General features: G+C 44.3%; 1 protein-coding gene across 1 annotated transcript in view; it reads right to left on the bottom strand.

The window, feature by feature from the left end:
• LOC131188629 (transient receptor potential cation channel subfamily V member 2-like) overlaps positions 1-18,139 on the bottom strand; it is a 99,937-nt gene that overhangs the window by 13,871 nt on the left and 67,927 nt on the right. The window contains exons 9-11 of the mRNA XM_058164008.1: positions 11,313-11,408; positions 9,579-9,649; positions 8,851-9,016 (exon numbers count right to left, since the gene is read on the bottom strand). Of these exons, the coding sequence (XP_058019991.1) occupies positions 8,851-9,016; positions 9,579-9,649; positions 11,313-11,408 (333 nt within the window). The remainder of the gene's footprint in view (positions 1-8,850; positions 9,017-9,578; positions 9,650-11,312; positions 11,409-18,139) is intronic.

Raw genomic sequence — 18,139 nt, 5'->3', positions numbered from 1 at the left:
ACAGCCACTCTGTCTTGGAGGGATTGGGCTTGGGCCTGGTTCTCCCCATCCAGACCCGTACGGCCTCCAAGCACCGGGACAACACTTCGATAGCTTCGTTGGGGTGGCCCGGTGTGAAAAATACAGCTGGGTGTCATCAGCGTCCAGCTGGTACCTCACACCGAAGCCACTGATGATCCCACCCAGCGGCTTCATATAGATGTTGAACAAAAGGGGCGAGAGGATCGACCCCTGCGGCACCCCACAAGTGAGGCGCCTCGGAGCCGACCTCTGCCCCCCTGTCAACACCGTCTGCGACCGATCGGAGAGATAGGAGGAGAACCACCGATAGACGGTGCCTCCCACTCCCAATCCCCCCAACCGGCGCAGCAGGATACCATGGTCGATGGTATCAAAAGCCGCTGAGAGGTCTAATAGGACCAGGGCAGAGGAACATCCCCTATCCCTGGCCCTCCAGAGATCATCCACCAACGCGACCAAAGCCGTCTCAGTGCTGTAACCGGGCTGGAAGCCGGACTGGAACGGGTCTAGATAGACAGTTTCATCCAGGTGTAAGGGAAACTGATATGCCACCATACTCTCTACAACCTTCGCCACAAAGCGAAGGTTGGAGACCGGACGATAATTACCTAAAACAGCCGGGTCCAGGGAAGGCTTCTTGAGGAGGGGTCTCACTACCGCCTCTTTCAAGGCGGTCGGGAAGACTCCCTCCACCAAGGAAGCGCTCGTAATTGCCTGGAGCCAGCCTCGTGTCACCTCCTGAGTGGCCAGCACCAACCAGGAGGGGCACGGGTCCAGTAAACACGTGGTGGCATTCAACCTACCCAACAACCTGTCCATGTCCTCGGGAGCCACAGGGTCAAACTCATCCCATAAAATGTCACCAAGACCACCCTCAGCCGTCTCATCCGCGTCACCGCAATTTTGGTCCAGACCATCCCGAAGCTGAACGATTTTATCGTATAGATAACCGTTAAACTCCTCAGCACGTCCCTGCAATGGGTCATCCCGCTCCCCCTGGTGTAGGAGGGAGCGAGTCATCCGAAACAGGGCGGCTGGGCGGTTATCTGCCGATGCAATGAGGGAGGAGGCGTAGCTACGCCTCGCTTCCCTCAGTGCCACTAGGTAAGCCCTAGTATAGGACTTCACTAGTGTCCGATCAGCTTCCGAACGGCTAGACCTCCAGGAACTCTCTAGGCGTCTTCTCCGGCACTTCATCCCTCTCAGCTCCTCGGAGAACCAAGGAGCCGGTTGGGACCTGCGCCGGGTCAGAGGCCACAAAGGCACGACACGGTCTAAGGCCCCCGCCGTGGCCCGTTCCCAGGCCGCAACAAGTTCCTCAGCCGAGCCGCGAGCCAGACCCTCAGGAAATGGCCCAAGCTCCGTCCGGAACCCCTCCGGGTCCATCAGGCGCCTGGGACGGAACCAACGTATCGGCTCCATCTCCCTGCGGTGGTGAATGGCGGTCAGAAAGTCCAGGCGAAGAAGAGAGTGATCTGACCATGACAAAGGTTCAATGACTATTTCCTTCAAGTCCAGATCTCTCAACCACTGACCAGAGAGAAAAATCAAGTCCAGAGTGCCACCCCCAATGTGAGTAGGGCCATCAACTACTTGGGTCAGGTCCAAGGCCGTCATGGAAGCCGTGAACTCCCGAGCTACCGTCGATGACGAGCCGGAGGATGGCAAGTTAAAGTCCCCCATGACTAAAAGTCTGGGGGTCTCAACTGCCACCCCAGCCAGCACCTCCAGGAGCTCGGGCAGGGCAGCTGTCATGCAGCAAGGAGCCAGGTACGTGATCAGCAAGCCCATCTGACACCTATGACCCCATCTCACAAAGAGGGATTCGCACCCGGCAATCTGAGCTACAGTGGTCTCCCTCGGCTCTAGGCTCTCTCTAATCACAACCGCCACCCCCCCACCCCTACCCTGAGCCCTCGGCTGATGGAATGCACGGAAACCCGGCGGGCACATCTCAACAAGGGGCACGCCCCCTTCCGTGCCCAGCCAGGTTTCCGTAACGCCTATAAGGTCCGCGGCGCCCCCCTGAATAAGGTCGTGTATCAGGGGGGCCTTGGTAACTACGGACCGTGCGTTGCATAACATGAGCCGAAGGCCCAGGCTCTGAGGGTCTTGACCATCCGGGGAACGGGAAAAGGACGGGGGATCGGGGCGCGCGATCGCCTGCAGACATCGAACGCGCGCCTCCCCAGAACGATATGATCCCCCCCTTCCGCCATATCTGCCCCTCCCACTTACCGTGCAAATCAGACCACCCTCACCAACAGGAACGCAATCTCCCCCCTTAACCTCCGAACCCATTAAAGGGCCATCACGAGCACGCGCGAGGACTGGCTCCCCACCCGACGGGCTACCCCCAACGCCCGCCCTAACCCTCCCACCCTCCCCGGTGGGTTTTCCCCCCCACCCATCTCAACCCTCCCCCCCCTCCCAACCCTAAAAATCCCCATTAAAACTCCCCTTAAAAATCTATTAAAACAATTAGTTAAAAATCCCCTAAATCTCCCAGATTTAGCATGCCAACTCGGGGTTCCAAAACCTGTCCTCAAGGTGGGCCCTCGATAGTGTGGAGGCCAAACCTGCGAGAGAGGGAATCTGCAGGGCAAGAAGGTCCGCAGTTGAAAATCTTCGCATATCAAAAATGCAGTGGCGGCCCGTCAAAGCCGGTCAAGGTGTCAACCACAGCAGAGTGGGCTCTCAGGCTGGCAGGACGGACCGCGGACATCTAGGGCTCCATGGGGCCGCTACTCCACCTCCAAACCCAAGCGGCCACCACTCGTCCTAGGTCCAGATGACACCAAATCGAATCAGTCACTCTCCTCTGAGCCAGTCTAGCCAACCATTGATGTTTAAAAGACGATATGTGGTCTTAATCACAGTCTTAATCTTGGTCTTAATCTTAGTCTTAGTCTTAGTGAGGGCCACGATCCAGGACATGCCCATCAGATGATAAGGCCATCGCATCGCCGACAGCCAGGATTCCCAGCCGTCGCCGACGCCGCCACCATGGGCCATCCTAGTTCAAACTGCTGAGGGTCCGAATGAGGGCCAACCTCACCTCCAGCTCCAACTCCCTTTCAAGGGATTGGGTCCTCCAGATGACTCTTCGGGCCCTCTGCCTCTCATACATCCGACCCTCTGCCTCTCCAGCGTTGATGGACAAAAACTCTGTCCCTTGAGGAGGCCGCTGCCGCTGCCGCCACCGCCGCCGCAACCCGGAAGTTACACCATGACCGCCGCGGCCAGCGCCCCAGCACAAGGGCCCAAGAAGACGCTGACACCTGCCACTCATCCCAGACCTCACCAGCACAGATGGTAAAAAGCGCTGGTGGTCAGAAGGCTCCAGCGTTGAAACTCAAAGGCTCTCTGATGACAAGAAGCTCCCAGCCCCCCGAGGAAGCCGCTGCCGCCGCCGCTGCCACCGCCGCCGAAAACCCGGAAGTTCGGAGGCCAAGTTACAGCTGCCGCAGCAGCCGCCCCAACAAGAGCCTGAAGCAAGAGCCTGAAGAACACCAGTCAGCCAGCTCGATCGTCCCAGGCCACCAGCTCGTCCAGCCTTACCCCGTTCGCTGCTCCTGATGTTCCCCCGGCTGGGGCTGGGACCGGAAGGCAAGAAAATAAACACCTCCCGATCCCAAGCCCCCGAAAAAGGCCGCTCCCCGTTCCCACGAAGATTCCTCACTGCGCCATCTTGGGCATGCGCAGAATCAGAATTATTAGACTTAATTCTCACTAACAGAGATGAAATGATAGAAGGTGTTAAAGCTACAGGAACCATGGAGGCAAGTGATCACGCAATATTGGAATTCAACATTATGCAAACACAAGTAGTAGAAAAAATCAAACTAGAGTCTTGGACTTTAGGAGAGCTAATTTCAATAAACTTAGAGCTTGAGAAGGATTCCATGGATGAGAATCCTCAAAGGGAAAACAATTCAAGAAGCTTGGGAAATTTTGAAAAGTGAGATTATAATAGCCGAGTCTAGCACAATACAAATGAAGAAGAAAAATAATAGATCTCAAAAGAAACCAGCATGGATGCATAAAGAACTATCTGACAAATTGAAAGAGAAAAAGGACAAGTATAAAAAGTGGAAAGAGGGGCAAATAACTAAGGCAGAATATCAGCAAATAGCCCGAGCTTGTAAAGATGAAGTGAGGAAAGCTAAGGCTCACAACGAACAAAGGCTAGCGACAAAAGTAAAAAATAACCAAAAAAAGCTTCTTCCAACATGTTAAAAACAAGAAAAAAAGTCAAGGAAACAATTGGCCCACTGCTGGGAGAAAGTGGCAAGAAGGTGACAAGCAACAGGGAGAATGTCAGCCTCCGCTTTAATTTAGTGTATTTCTCCTACTAGATTGTCTGACTATTTTATTACCTTGTTAAAAGTTTGCTCTACTGATTGTCTTACATGCTTTATGGAGAAGGGGGGGAGGTTTTCACTGTTCCCAGCGTCGGCTGATATTGTATGTGGGGGAGAGGGGAAATGCCATTTTCAAAACCAGAGGTTTGAATTGTGTTGGCGCGTGAATGAAACGGCAGCTGCTGATTCCACATTCCATTCAGAAGATTGACAGAGGGAGAATATTGGAAGTGAAACTACACGTGGCTGAGGAGAAAGAAGACATTGGACTATTACTGTATGACCTCTAGTAGGGGGAGGGTTCAGGAGAAGAATATGACTCTGGGGTTTTGATTTACTTCCAGTTCCAGCTTTCCTTCCACTGCATCCAGACTTGTATGATATAAATTACCAAATTCTTCAACATGATGAAGTTGGGTTTTTATTTTCTCAAACACTGATCTGGGGCAGGCTGACAGAGAAAGCAGATCTACTTAACTCATTTTTTGCATCTGTCTTCACACAAAAGGAAAAAACAATCCAACCTATCAAAAACAGCACCACAAAAATCAGATTAGGAACACAAGTTAAAATAGGAAAAAAAATGATAAGTGAACACCTGTCTACCCTAGATGAGTTCAAATAACCAGGACCGGATGGATTATACCCCAAGGTTCTTAAGGAACTGGCAGACGAGATCTCAGAACCACTGAACTATAACTTTCAAAGATCCTGGAGCACAGGGGAACTGCCAGAAGACTGGAAAAGAGCTGATTTTCCCATCTTCAGAAAAGGGAAAAAAACAGATCCAGGAAACTACAAACCTATCAGCCTGACCTCAATACTAGGGAAGATTCTGGAAAAGATAATCAAGCAACAAATCACTGAACACCTAGAAGCAAACAAAGTAATAACCAAAAGCCAACATGGGTTTGTCAAAAATAGATCATGCCAGACTAATCTTATTGCATTCTTTGACAAAGTGACAAAATTAGTGAACCAGAGGAATGCTGTCGATATAATTTATTTGGACTTCAGTAAAGCATTTGATAAAGTAGACCATAATCTACTACTAGATAAAGTAGAAAAATGTGGGTTAGAATAGAATAGAATAGAATAGAATAGAATAGAATAGAATAGAATAGAATAGAATAGAATAGAATAGAATAGAATAGAATAGAATAGAATTTTTTATTGGCCAAGTGTGACTGGACACACAAGGAATTTGTCTTGGTGCATATACTCTCAGTGTACATAAAAGAAAAGATACCTTCATCAAGGTACAACATTTACAACACAAATGATGGTCAATATATCAATATAAATCATAAGGATTACCAGCAACAAAGTTACAGTCATATAGTCATAAGTGGAAAGAGATTGGTGATGGGTTAGGGTTAGGGATGGAGAAGATTAATAGTAGTGCAGATTTAGTAAATAGTTTGACAGTGTTGAGGGAATTATTTGTTTAGTAGAGTGATGGCCTTCGGGAAAAAACTGTTCTTGTGTCTAGTTGTTCTGGTGTGCAGTGCTCTATAGCGTCGTTTTGAGGGTAGGAGTTGAAACAGTTTATGTCCTGGATGTGAGGGATCTGTAAATATTTTCCTGGCCCTCCTCTTGATTTGTGCAGTATACAGGTCCTCAATGGAAGGAAGGTTGGTAGCAATTATTTTTTCTGCAGTTCTAATGATCCTCTGAAGTCTGTGTCTTTCTTGTTGGGTTGCAGAACCGAACCAGACAGTTATAGAGGTGCAAATGACAGACTCAATAATTCCTCTGTAGAACTGAATCAGCAGCTCCTTGGGCAGTTTGAGCTTACTGAGTTGGTGCAGAAAGAACATTCTTTGTTGTCCTTTTTTGATGATGTTTTTGATGTTAGCTGTCCATTTTAGATCTTGCAATATGATAGAACCTAGAAATTTGAAGGTTTCTACTACTGATACTGTGTTGTCTAGTATTGTGAGTGTCAGGCCTGGAAACCTTCTGAGTTTTTTTTATGCAGAGGAGGTTTTTCTGGAACCTTGGCATTATTCCAAAACTGAACTTCTAGTATTCCATAGCAGCTTATTAAAACCTGCTAGGCAATCTGGACTGAGACCTCTTCCTCCCACCCACCCACCCTTGATAATCCAAGGTGAAACCCACTATGAGATCAAGAAAATCCTTGACTCTAGACTATACAGAGGTCAATTACAATATTTAGTCCACTGGAAAAGATATCCATTATCAGAATCTACTTGGGTCAAAAGTTGGAAAGTAAATGCGGACAATTTGATTAAACAATTTCACGACACTTTCCCTGACAAACCTAAAAAACCTCTTGGAGGAAGGAGAGGGGGGTAGAAGGGAAGTGTAGACCACCGACACTCTTCTTTATTAATTCTTTGTTTTCTTTCCTAGGATATAGCTTCTTTTGCAAGGGGGGACGCCTGTCTGGCCTGGAAACCATACTAGGCCTTAGGTTTCCAGACGCTGCCACATTTTTCCCCTGAGGGGAAGAAGGGGGGTTGAGGTGTATGGTAACATTCTTCAAGCGGTCAAGGTCGGATTGTGTTCACATCGAGGAGTGGCAAGAAGAGGTTTCGAATGAACTGGGAGAACGTGGGACCATGTGACCAGCAAAGGGGTTGGGGAGTGGGACTCTTGGGGTTTGTATAACTGGGAAAAGAATCCGGAAGTTCAGTTTTGGAATTTCACTCATCGTGTGCCAGTTTCCTTATGCTACTAAAGAACTCTGAAAGACAATGGCTTCTGAGGTTTTTTTTATGCAGAGGAGGTTTTTCTGGAACCTTGACATTGAGAGGTGGAAGTATGGAAAGGTTTCTCCTAAAGTCTACCACCATTTCTACGGTTTTGAGTGTGTTCAGTACCAGATTGTTTTGGTCGTACCACAAGGCTAGTCGTTCGACCTCTCGTCTATATGCGGATTCGTCATTGTCTCAAATGAGACCAATCACTGTTGTGTCATCTGCGAACTTCAATAGTTTAACAGATGGATTGTTGGAGATGCAGTCATTGGTATACAGAAAGAAGAGAAGTGGGGAGAGCACACAGCTTTGGGGGGCCCCTGTGCTAATTGTACAGGTATTTGATGTGATCTTGCTTAGCTTCACCTGCTGCTTCCTGATTGTTAGGAAGTTTGTGATCCACTTACAAGTCTGTTCCGGTACCTGTAGCTGGTTTAGTTTAGTTAGAAGAATATCTGGAATGATGGTATTGAATGCTGAACTAAAGTCTACAAAGAGGACCCTTGCATAGGTCTTTGGAGACCCAAGATGTTGTAGACAGCGCCACCACCAGATGGATTCTTAACTGGCTGACCAACCGCACTCAACGTGTAGTCTTCAATGGAACTACATCCATATGGAGGGAAGTATGCAGTGGAGTACCCCAAGGCTCTGTTTTAGGCCCAGTACTCTTCAACATCTTCATCAATGACTTGGACAAGGGGATAGATGGGGAACTCATCAAATTTGCAGATGACATCAAGCTAGTGGGAATAGCCAACACTCCAGAAGATAGGCTCAAGATACAGAAGGATCTTGACAGACTTGAACATTGGGTGCTATCTAACAAAATGAAATTCAACAGTGAAAAAAACAAGGTTCTACATTTAGGCAAAAAAACCCAAAATGCACAGGTACCGTATATGTGGTACCTTGCTCAATAGTAGTAACTTTGAGAGATCTTGGAGTCCTAGTGGACAACCATTTAGATATGAGCCATCCGTGTGCTGCAGCTGCCAAAATAACCAACACAGTTCTGGGCTGCATAAACAGAGGGATAGAATCAAGATCATGTGAAGTGTTAATGCCACTTTATAATGCCCTGGTAAGGCCACACTTGGAATCCTGCATTCAGTTTCGGTCGCCACGATGTAAAAAAGATGTGGAGACTCTAGAAAGAGTGCAGAGAAGAGCAACAAAGATGATTAGGGGACTGGAGGCTAAAACATATAATGAACGGTTTCAGGAACTCGGTATGCCTAGTTTAATGAAAAGAAGAACTAGGGGAGACATGATAGCAGTGTTCCAATATCTCAGGGGTTGCCACAAAGAAGAGGGAGTCAAACTATTCTCCAAAGCACCTGAGGGTAGAACAAGAAGCAATGGGTGGAAACTAACCAAGGAGAGAAGCAACTTAGAACTAAGGAGAAATTTCCTGACAGTGAGAACAATTAACCAGTGGAACAGCTTGCCTCCAGAAGTTGTGAATGCTCCAACTCTGGAAATTTTTAAGAAAATGTTGGCTAGCCATTTGTCTGAAATGGTGTAGGGTTTCCTGCCCAGGCAGGGGGTTGGACTAGAAGACCTCCAAGGTCCCTTCCAACTCTGTTATTATTATTATTATTATAAGTGTGAAAAACCACTGTAAGTCCCCATTTTTCCCCAGGGCCGTCGTAATTTTGAACTGTCAGTAAATGAACGGTTGTAAGTTGAGCACTATTTGAATTTCGAAACGGAAACGGTTCATTTCGTGACCTTACCTTCTGGATCATAATGATGGAGATTCCCAAATTCTGGGAACCGCGGGTGTAGTAGAGGAGGTTCATCCAGCCCAAAAGCAAGGCGAACACCATGGGCACCACGTAATCTTCCAACTTTGCAACGAACATCACGGACGAGGCCAGGATGGCAAGCACCTGCAGAAACCTGGCAAAGGCCAGAGAGGGAAACAGAGAAGCAGCGATGATTTCGGGGCACCTGTGGGATTCAGCCAGTTTGGGAAAACCGGTAGTTAAACCGGTAGTTACCGTCCCCTTTTATTCTTATTTATTTCATGTATTCACAATCATGTTTATACTTTTATCTGTAATCTTACATATGCTTGACAAAATAAATAAATAAATAAACAACGAACCTGAAAATAATAATTTTGAAAATAATAACAAGAGATTATGAACAGCTGGGGAAGAAAGTGAAAGAATGAGGAGTACAAGTGGTGTTTTCATCGATACTTCCAACGAAAGGCCAACATCCAATGAGGAAGGACAAGTAACCAGTGGAACAGCTTGCCACCAGAGGTTGTAGGGGCTCCATCACAGGAGGTTTTTAAGAAAAGACTGGACAGCCACCTATCTGAAATGGTCTAGGCTAGGGTCTCCTGCTTGAGCAAGGGTTTGGACTATGAGGCCTCCAGGTCCCTTCCAGCTCTATTCTGATAGTTTGGTTGATTGAATCCCTCCATTAAAAACAACAACATATACGCACGTACAGGAGTATGTCGAAGAAACTCTCCATTGCAAGGCTTTTCAGAGTGGACCATCTTCTGCAGAACTGAACACTCTAAAAGGGAATAAATAAGAACAGAAATCAAAACACTGCTGTCAGCTTGAATCTGCAGAGGAAGACGGAGGCAGAACTGAAGCCCATGGAGATCGAGGAGGGGGCAGCTTCATTGGCTTGGGAGGAAAATGGGGAGGAGCAGTCCCAGTCAGGCAAGGGCCTTTCAGGATTGGGATGGCTTGTAGGCGGGTGTTGTGTCTGCGCCCCACAAGCCGGGCCTCCTGCCAGAAAGTGACTTGGAGCCGGGCCTGCTGCCAGAAAGTGACTTGAAAAGTGAGGAGGAAGGGCCGTCAGGACTTACCTCGGGAGCACTGGCTCCCCTGGCTCAGCTCCAGGAGCCAGATGCAGGCCAGGTGGAGGAGATAATGAGGCCTCTGTCCCCTGACTCTTTCCCCCCCCCAGCCACGCCTCCAGACCTGGCTGATGGCAATCAGACCTGGCTGGACCCTAGGTTTCATAGGCAGGAGAGAGGGAACAACAGAAGCAGGGGTGGGGCAGGCCTAGGAATTGCTGAGTCATGGAGCCACACCCCACAGGATATAAAGGCAGTGAGCACTGCTGTGTCTCTTCGTAGCTGGCAAATCAACTGATTAACTGAGAGCTGAAGTGACTCACCAGCGTCGAGGGGATATCAGAGAACTTGGCAGACGTTCGCTATTCTGCTGCCAGAGCTGATAGTGCCGGCTAATTAAGCCATCACTCGGATGGAGGCGAAGGAGGGCAGAACAGCGGGGGAGCGGGCAGGATGACCAAGAGAGGCTAAGCAGTAAACATAATAGACAGAGCTCAGCTGATGAGCAGGGACCACCCCCTCCTGATCCTCGGGCACGGAGAGTGGAGATAAGGTGGGAACAGCGCAGACTGACCCAACTACTCAGAAGGAGAGCGCCCTGCCCCTTTTGACAAGGCACACCTGGGGACTGGCACTTAAGGAGACGCTGTAGGGAGGGGCATTTGTCAGGAACAAACACTGAATTGCCTTGCTCCTTTGCTTCTTTGCTTCCTGGATTCCTCGACCTGCTGGATTTTTTGCTTTCCAATTGTGATACTCACAACTTTGGGATAGATGATTTGCAGCCAGAGGCTGCTGGAGGTGTGTGTGTATGTGTCTCCTCACTTTGCTCTGGGACTTGCCAGAAACGTTTTAGTTTAGTTTACTTTATTGTCATTGCACATGGTACAAAAAGAAATCAAATGCCTTCCCCAGTGTACATTATAACTATAAAAATAAAAACACAAACATACATTCTTTACATTCTATATAATTGAAACTGAAAACCCGATATTACACTATGCCGTAGAATTCAATATAGTCACTGCCCTGGGATAGAAGCTGCTTTTCAGCCTATTTGTCCTTATTTTTATTATCCTGTACTGTCTGCCAGAGGGTAAGGTAAAGGTAAAGGTTCCCCTTGCACAAATGAGCTAGTTGTTCCCGACTCTAGGGGGCGGTGCTCATCTCAATTTCAAAGCGGAAGAGCCAGTGCTGTCCGAAGGTGTAAAACACTTACAACAATACTGTCGTAAGTGCAAAAATTAGTCACTTTGTTCAGTACTGTTGCAACTTTAACACTCACTAAGTGAACTGTTATAAGTCAAGGACTGTACTAAAGATGCACGTGTGGTCAGAGGAGCCGTAAACCAAAAAAAAAGGACATCCTACCTGAGCAACGAAGAGATAAATGCCACCAATTAAAACAATCACAGCTCCAAGAAGTCTTAATATGTTCTGGAATGTCACTGTTGTTGGAACAAGAGGCTATAAAGAGAGGAAGAGAGCAGGCTAAGGACAGGCACTTTGGTGGAAATGGCAGAGCAGTTTGGTGTTCATCAACATTGGCAGCTTTAAGATGGGTGGACTCCAACTCCCAAAATTCCCCAGCCAGCATTCCTTAAGATAGGTGGACTTCCACTCCCAGAATCCCCCAGCCGGTCTGCTGGGGAAGTTATACTCCACAAGTCTTAAATGTGCCAAAATTGGATACCTCTGGTCTAGATCTTCTACATTTCATCTGAAGCAGTGGTGAAATCCAAATTTTTTTATTACCGGTTCTGTGGGTGTGGCTTGATGGGCCTGGCTTGGTGGATGTGGCAAGGGAAGGATACTGCAAAATCCCCATTCCCTCCCCACTCCTGGAGGAAGGATACTGCAAAATCCCCATTCCCTCCCCACTCCTGGAGGAAGGATACTGCTAAATCCCCATTCCCTCCCCACTCTGGGGCCAGCCAGAGGTGGTGTTTGCCGGTTCTCCAAACTACTCAAAATTTCCACTACCGTTTCTCCAGAACCTGTCAGAACCTGCTGGATTTCACCCCGATTCTGAAGTATCTTCTAAAACTAAAATATAAGTACAGTGAGAGCTTATGCACCAGACACAAATTCCTGTTCTATTCTATTCTATTCTTTTTTTTAATAAAAAGTTTTTTTTATTTTTCAGTTACAAACTTAAACATTCCATCTGTCCAACTGTCATCTGGTTACAAACATCTCGGTGCAACATTATTCACCATCTCATTCACATTCACATAACATTATTTTGCTAAGCTTAATATAGTATATTATATACATTTCAACATTATAAAACTCTCCATTTTCTTCTTAATATCTTATAATAATAATACATTTTAACATTAAACATCCATGTTCTCCATATATATATATATTAGCAATTTCCTTTTTATTTACATCTTTATCTCAATATATTTTTACTTTCTCTTTAATCTTCTTCATTTCCAAACTCCTTTTTTATTCTCTAGCGATTGATAAAATACCTCCCATAACAAATAGTATTCCGTTTGTTCTTTCTCCTTAATTACTGTTGTTAGTCTGTTCATTTCTGCACATTCTAATATTTTCCGTATCACCTTCTCATCAATGGGAATCTCTCCACTTTTCCAATGTTGTGCAAATACAATTCTAGCTGCAGTTAATACATTCTGTTCTGTTCTATTCTATTCTATTCTATTCTATTCTATTCTATTCTATTCTATTCTATTGATAGAATATTAGATATTTGATAAATATCTATTGATATTTGATAAATTTTAATAGAATTGATATTTCTATTCTATTCTTATTCATAATTCTATTCTATTCTATTCTTGATATTTCTATTCTGTTCCATTCTTATTTCTATTCTATTCTTATTGATATTTCTATTCTATTCTATTCTATTCTATTCTATTCTATTCTATTCTATTCTATTCTATTCTATTCTATTCTATTCTATTCTATTCTATCAAACCTGTTGAAATTATCCTTGCCTGTAGAGAACATAATAGTAGTAATAACATAATAGTACTGTTTATTTTATCTGGCTGTAAACCGCCCTGAGTCCTTCGGGAGAAGGGCGGTATAAAAATTTAAATAATAAATAAATAAATAAATAAACAGCAATAGGTGATTGGATGCTAAAACATATGAAGAGAAGTTTATTTACTTATTATTTATTATTTATATTTTTATACTGCCCTTCTCCGAAGACTCAGGGCGGTGTACAGCCAGAGTAAAACAGTAACATAGTAATTAAAACAATATCACTAAAAATCTAATTCAATTGGGTAAAAAGTTAAAAATAATAAAAAAAAATTATAAAAACCCTATAAAACCCCATTAAAATTCCCATTAGGTCAGCCCTGCTCGATGAAATAAGAAAGTCTTGAGCTTGAGCTTAAAGATCCGGAGGTCAGGGAGTATGCGTAGCCCCACAGCTAGTTCATTCCACAGGGCAGGTGCCCCCACCAAGAATGCTCTTCCCCTGGGAGCCGCCAGCCGGCATTGTTTGGCTGACGGCACCCTAAGGAGGCCTTCCCTGTGAGAGCGCACAGGTCGATGGGAGGCTATTGGTGGCAGTAGGCGGTCCTGTAATATCCCGGTCCCAAGCCATGGAGCGCTTTAAAGGTGATAACCAACACCTTGAACTGCACCCGGAAGACCACCGGCAACCAGTGCAGCCTGCGCAGGAGAGGTGTTATATGGGAGCTACGAGATGCTCCCTCTATCACCCGCGCAGCCGCATTCTGTACCAGTTGGAGCTTCCAGGTGCTCTTCAAGGGGAGCCCCATGTAGAGAGCATTGCAGTAATCCAGGCGGGAGGTAACGAGGGCATGAGTGACCGTGCATAAAGAATCCCGGTCCAGGAAGGGATGCAACTGGCAAATCAGGCATACCTGATAAAAAGCTCCCCTGGCGACGGCCGTCAAATGTTCTTCTACCAACACTGTCTGCGAGCGGTCAGAGAGGTAGGAGGAGAACCACCGAAAAACGGTGCCCCCCATTCCCAAACCCCCCAACCGCCGCAGCAGGATACCATGGTCGATGGTATCGAAAGCCACTGACAGGTCTAATAAAACCAGGACAGAGGAACAACCCCTGTCCCGTGCCCTCCAGAGATCATCTACCAACACGACCAAAGCCGTCTCCGTGCTGTACCCAGGCCGGAAGCCGGACTGGTACAGGTCTAGATAGACAGTTTCCTCCAGGTACCGGGGAAGCTGCCATGCCACCACACTCTCAACAACCTTCGCAATAAAACGAAGGTTGGATAATTAGCCAATACTGCTGGGCCCAGGGAAGGCTTCTTAAGGCGGGGTCTCACCACTACCTCTTTCAAGGCAGGTGGGAAGACCCCCTCCACCAAAGAGGCCCTAATAATTCCCAGGAGCCAGCCTCATGTAACCTCCTGCGTGGCCAGTACTGGCCAGGAGGGACACGGGTCCAATAAACATGTGGTCGCATTCAGCCTTGCCAGTATCCTGTCCCTGTCCTCGGGAGTCACAGAGTCGAACTCCCTCCAAGTAATATTCTCAAGAGCTACCTCCGTCGTCCCACCTGAATCCACCCAATCAGCATCCAGCCCGTCCCGGATCTGAGTGATTTTATCATGCAAATACAATCCAAACTCCTCAGCACGTCCCTGCAAGAGGTCCTCCCAAGCTTCCTTAAAAAGAAGGGAGCGGGTCACCCTAAACAAGGCAGCTGGCGATGCGATAAGAGTGGAAAAATGTTGAGACTTCCTGTTTGGCACCGTAGGTGATGGCGGTGATCTTTACGATCACCAACCTCTGGATTATGTGGAATCGCTAGGACAGCTTAAATCTGCTGTCCAGCGGTTCGAAAAACCCTCTCTTTGGGAGAAGAAGAGATGGTGAGCTGAGGGCAGAGGTAGAATTTCCCTAAAGCCCCTGAGAAAAAAGGGGTTTGAAGGGTTAAGTTCCCTCCAGCAACCCGAAGTGCTCCAGATCCGAGGATTTTTCTGCTTTGGCGGAACCAATCACCACGACCAAACGCCGAGATTTATTTTGGACAATAAAGGATTATACCGGACAGAACGAAAGTGGGAGAACTTTATGCAAGTAGCCAAGCCAATTCCCCGTTACTTTGTAACAAGCTTGAAAACAGCAAGAAAATGGAGGCGAATTGTTAACAAGCTAACGAGTGGAAAGCGAAAGTGATACTTTTAGCGTTTGCTGCTGGTAAATTGCATGTTATTTGCTACTTTAACTCTTTAACTCTTTGTTGCCTGCTGATAGAATCTAGGGGAGATTTTTAAATATTGCTTTAAAAGACTGTGTTTCTCAGAGGTTAAGAAGATTTAAAGTGAATATTAAGTTGGAAATAAATAAATAAATAAATAATTTTATAGAAGATGGCAGCCAAGCAATTAAAGTCTACTGTAACAAAGGGCTCTGGAATTTCATCAGCTGGTGCCTCTCCAGCTCATACAGCAGAGACTAGAACATTGAACTTAGAGGCGGTACAAGAGAACTTAAAAGACTTTATGCAAGAAAAATTTAAAGTAATAACTGATGAGATGTCTGAAATGAAAGAGCAGATATTAGAAATTCAAGTGGGAACTAAAGAAGTTAAGGAAGGATTTGTAACTGCAGTACAAAGTTTGGCAACAAATGTGATTTTATTAGAAGAGGAAGTTGAAGAAATTAAACAACATAATTCAAAATTAGAAAATAAAATGGATGAATTTCAAAATAAAATGGAAAAAACAGATGATGAAATAGTTTTGATACAATATAGAATATGGAATTTGCTCTAAGAATCCGTGGCTTGAATAACAATAAAGAAGAGAATTTAAGGGAAATTTTTTCTGAAGTATTTGCTGAGATATTAGCAGCTCGTCCAGCAGATGTGGCTTATCAAATTGATAAAATATATCGTGTGAATTCTTGGATAGCAAGGCAAAAAAAGTTGCCAAGGGATGTTGTTATTTATTTTACAAGCAGAACAGCGAGAAATCAGATTCTGCAAGCCTCATATAAGGGGGAGAAGATTCAGGTTGCTGGTCAAGATATTTTAATATTAAAGGAAATTCCACCAAAAATGTTAAGGGCTAGGAAGGAATTTGCCCTCCTGGTGAATGAACTTAAAAAATGTCAGATTGAATATAGATGGGATATCCCAACTGGTATAATAGTATATTATGCAGGGAAAGTACATCGTCTCAATACAGTTGGAAAAGCAAGAGAATTTTATGTTGAGGCATTAAAAGTTGGAAGTCTTCCCCCATTGGAAGCTAGAAGAAGGGAGGCTGAAGTGAAGGAAAGAGAAGTGAAGCAGGCACAAGAACAGATTGTGATGGAAGAAAATTTATTACAAGTGTTGGAAATACCTACGATGGGGTCAGATTCAAAAGAACAAAGGCTGACAAGAGCTGCTGCTAAACGCAAGGAACAAGAGATGAAGGCACAACAACAACTGGCAACTACTACAACGGAAACAGTGGGAGGAGCAAGGCCTAAAGCAAAATGTGATCTGCGGCTAGTGTTCCAAAAGTTTCCTTTGGCCGATAATGGCAATTAAACTATTATCTTGGAATGTTAATGGTTTGAATTCACCGCAGAAGAGAAGGAAAGTATTTCATTATTTGAAACAATTTAAAAATGACATTACCTGTTTACAAGAAACACATATTAGATCTTTAGACCAGAAATATTTGATAAACTCAAAACTGGGAGTACATTTTGTTGCCTCCTCTTTGGAAAAAAAAAACGGTTTAGTTATATATATAAAGAAGGATATATCAGCAAAATTAATTGAGGTGGATAAGCAAAGAAGATACATTGCTATTGAACTTTTGTTGGAGGGAAAGAAGATATTATTAATAGGAGTTTATGCTCCGAATCAACAACAAGAAAATTTTTTCAAGTTTTTACATAAAAGAATAGTATTTTGGGATTATAAATCATATATATTAATGGGTGATTGGAATGGTGTGTTGGATACTCAAAAAGACAAAAAATGTTTAAGGAAAATGTCAAGCCAGGCGAAATTACCAAAGGCTTTTTTTGAAATGATGGAGGACTTGGAATTAAGAGATATTTGGAGAGAACATAATACAGAAGAGAGGAATTTTACCTTCTTTTCTGACAGGCATTAATCATTTTCGAGGATTGATTTTATTTTGATTTCTAATGATTTGTACTCTAGAGTGAAGAAGACTAAGATTTGTTCAAGAACTCTATCTGATCTTTTTTATTTATTTATTTATTTATTTATTTTGTCACAACATCATACAAAAAGATTATATAGTATATACACATATAAACATATATAGGAAGAAGAAAAGAAAAACAATAGGACAGGAACGGTAGGCACGTTTGTGCGCTTATGCACGCCCCTTATGGTCCTCTTATCCGGTTTGGATTGAATTTGATCGGGAAAAGGAGGCTAGGAGATCATGGAGGTTGAATGAGAATTTGTTTAAATATGAACAAAATGTAAATGAATGTAAAAAGCAAATGAAAGAATTTTTTATTATGAATATGAAAAAAGAAACATCTATAGAGATGATTTGGGACGCTAGTAAGGCTTATATGAGAGGAAATCTTATACAAATGAATATTAAATATAAAAATAAATTGGAGAAAAAGAAAAAGGAATTGGAAGAGGAAATTAAAAAGAAAGAACAGTTATTGATAAATAGCCCAGGAAATAGTAAAATAAAAGAATCAATAAATATATTAAGAGGTCAGTTTAACATGTTGATGGCAGATCAAGTAGCAATTAATTTACAATATGTAAAACATAATACATTTAATAATGCCAATAAGTCAGGAAGATGGCTTGCCTATTTAATAAGGAAAAAACAGAAATCACAAACGATTGATAAAATAGAATATAGGGGTAAGGAAGTTTATCAAAAGAACTTGATTAAAAAAGCATTTTTAAAATTAATTTTAAACTATATTATGAAGCAGTAGCCCTTTCAGTAATAAGTGACTGGTTTAATTTAACGGAGGAAAGAATTTTGAACATAGAAGGTTATGACTTGTTATATGGATGGCATGCGTATTTATTTTATGAAAAAAAAGTGGATAGGGCTTTTAAGAATCATGTGTTGAGAAGTGCTCTTTTGCGGGTCTGGAAAAAATATTCTTACAAATTAGATTACAAGATTCCTATATGGGCGAGCCCCAGACATGCAATAGAGAATATAAATATAGAACAGAAACAGGAAATGATTACTTATAAAG

The sequence above is a fragment of the Ahaetulla prasina genome, chromosome 1, assembly GCF_028640845.1.
Source record: "Ahaetulla prasina isolate Xishuangbanna chromosome 1, ASM2864084v1, whole genome shotgun sequence".
NCBI classification, from domain to species: Eukaryota; Metazoa; Chordata; class Lepidosauria; order Squamata; family Colubridae; genus Ahaetulla; species Ahaetulla prasina.
This window is presented reverse-complemented; position numbering and strand designations above follow the sequence as displayed.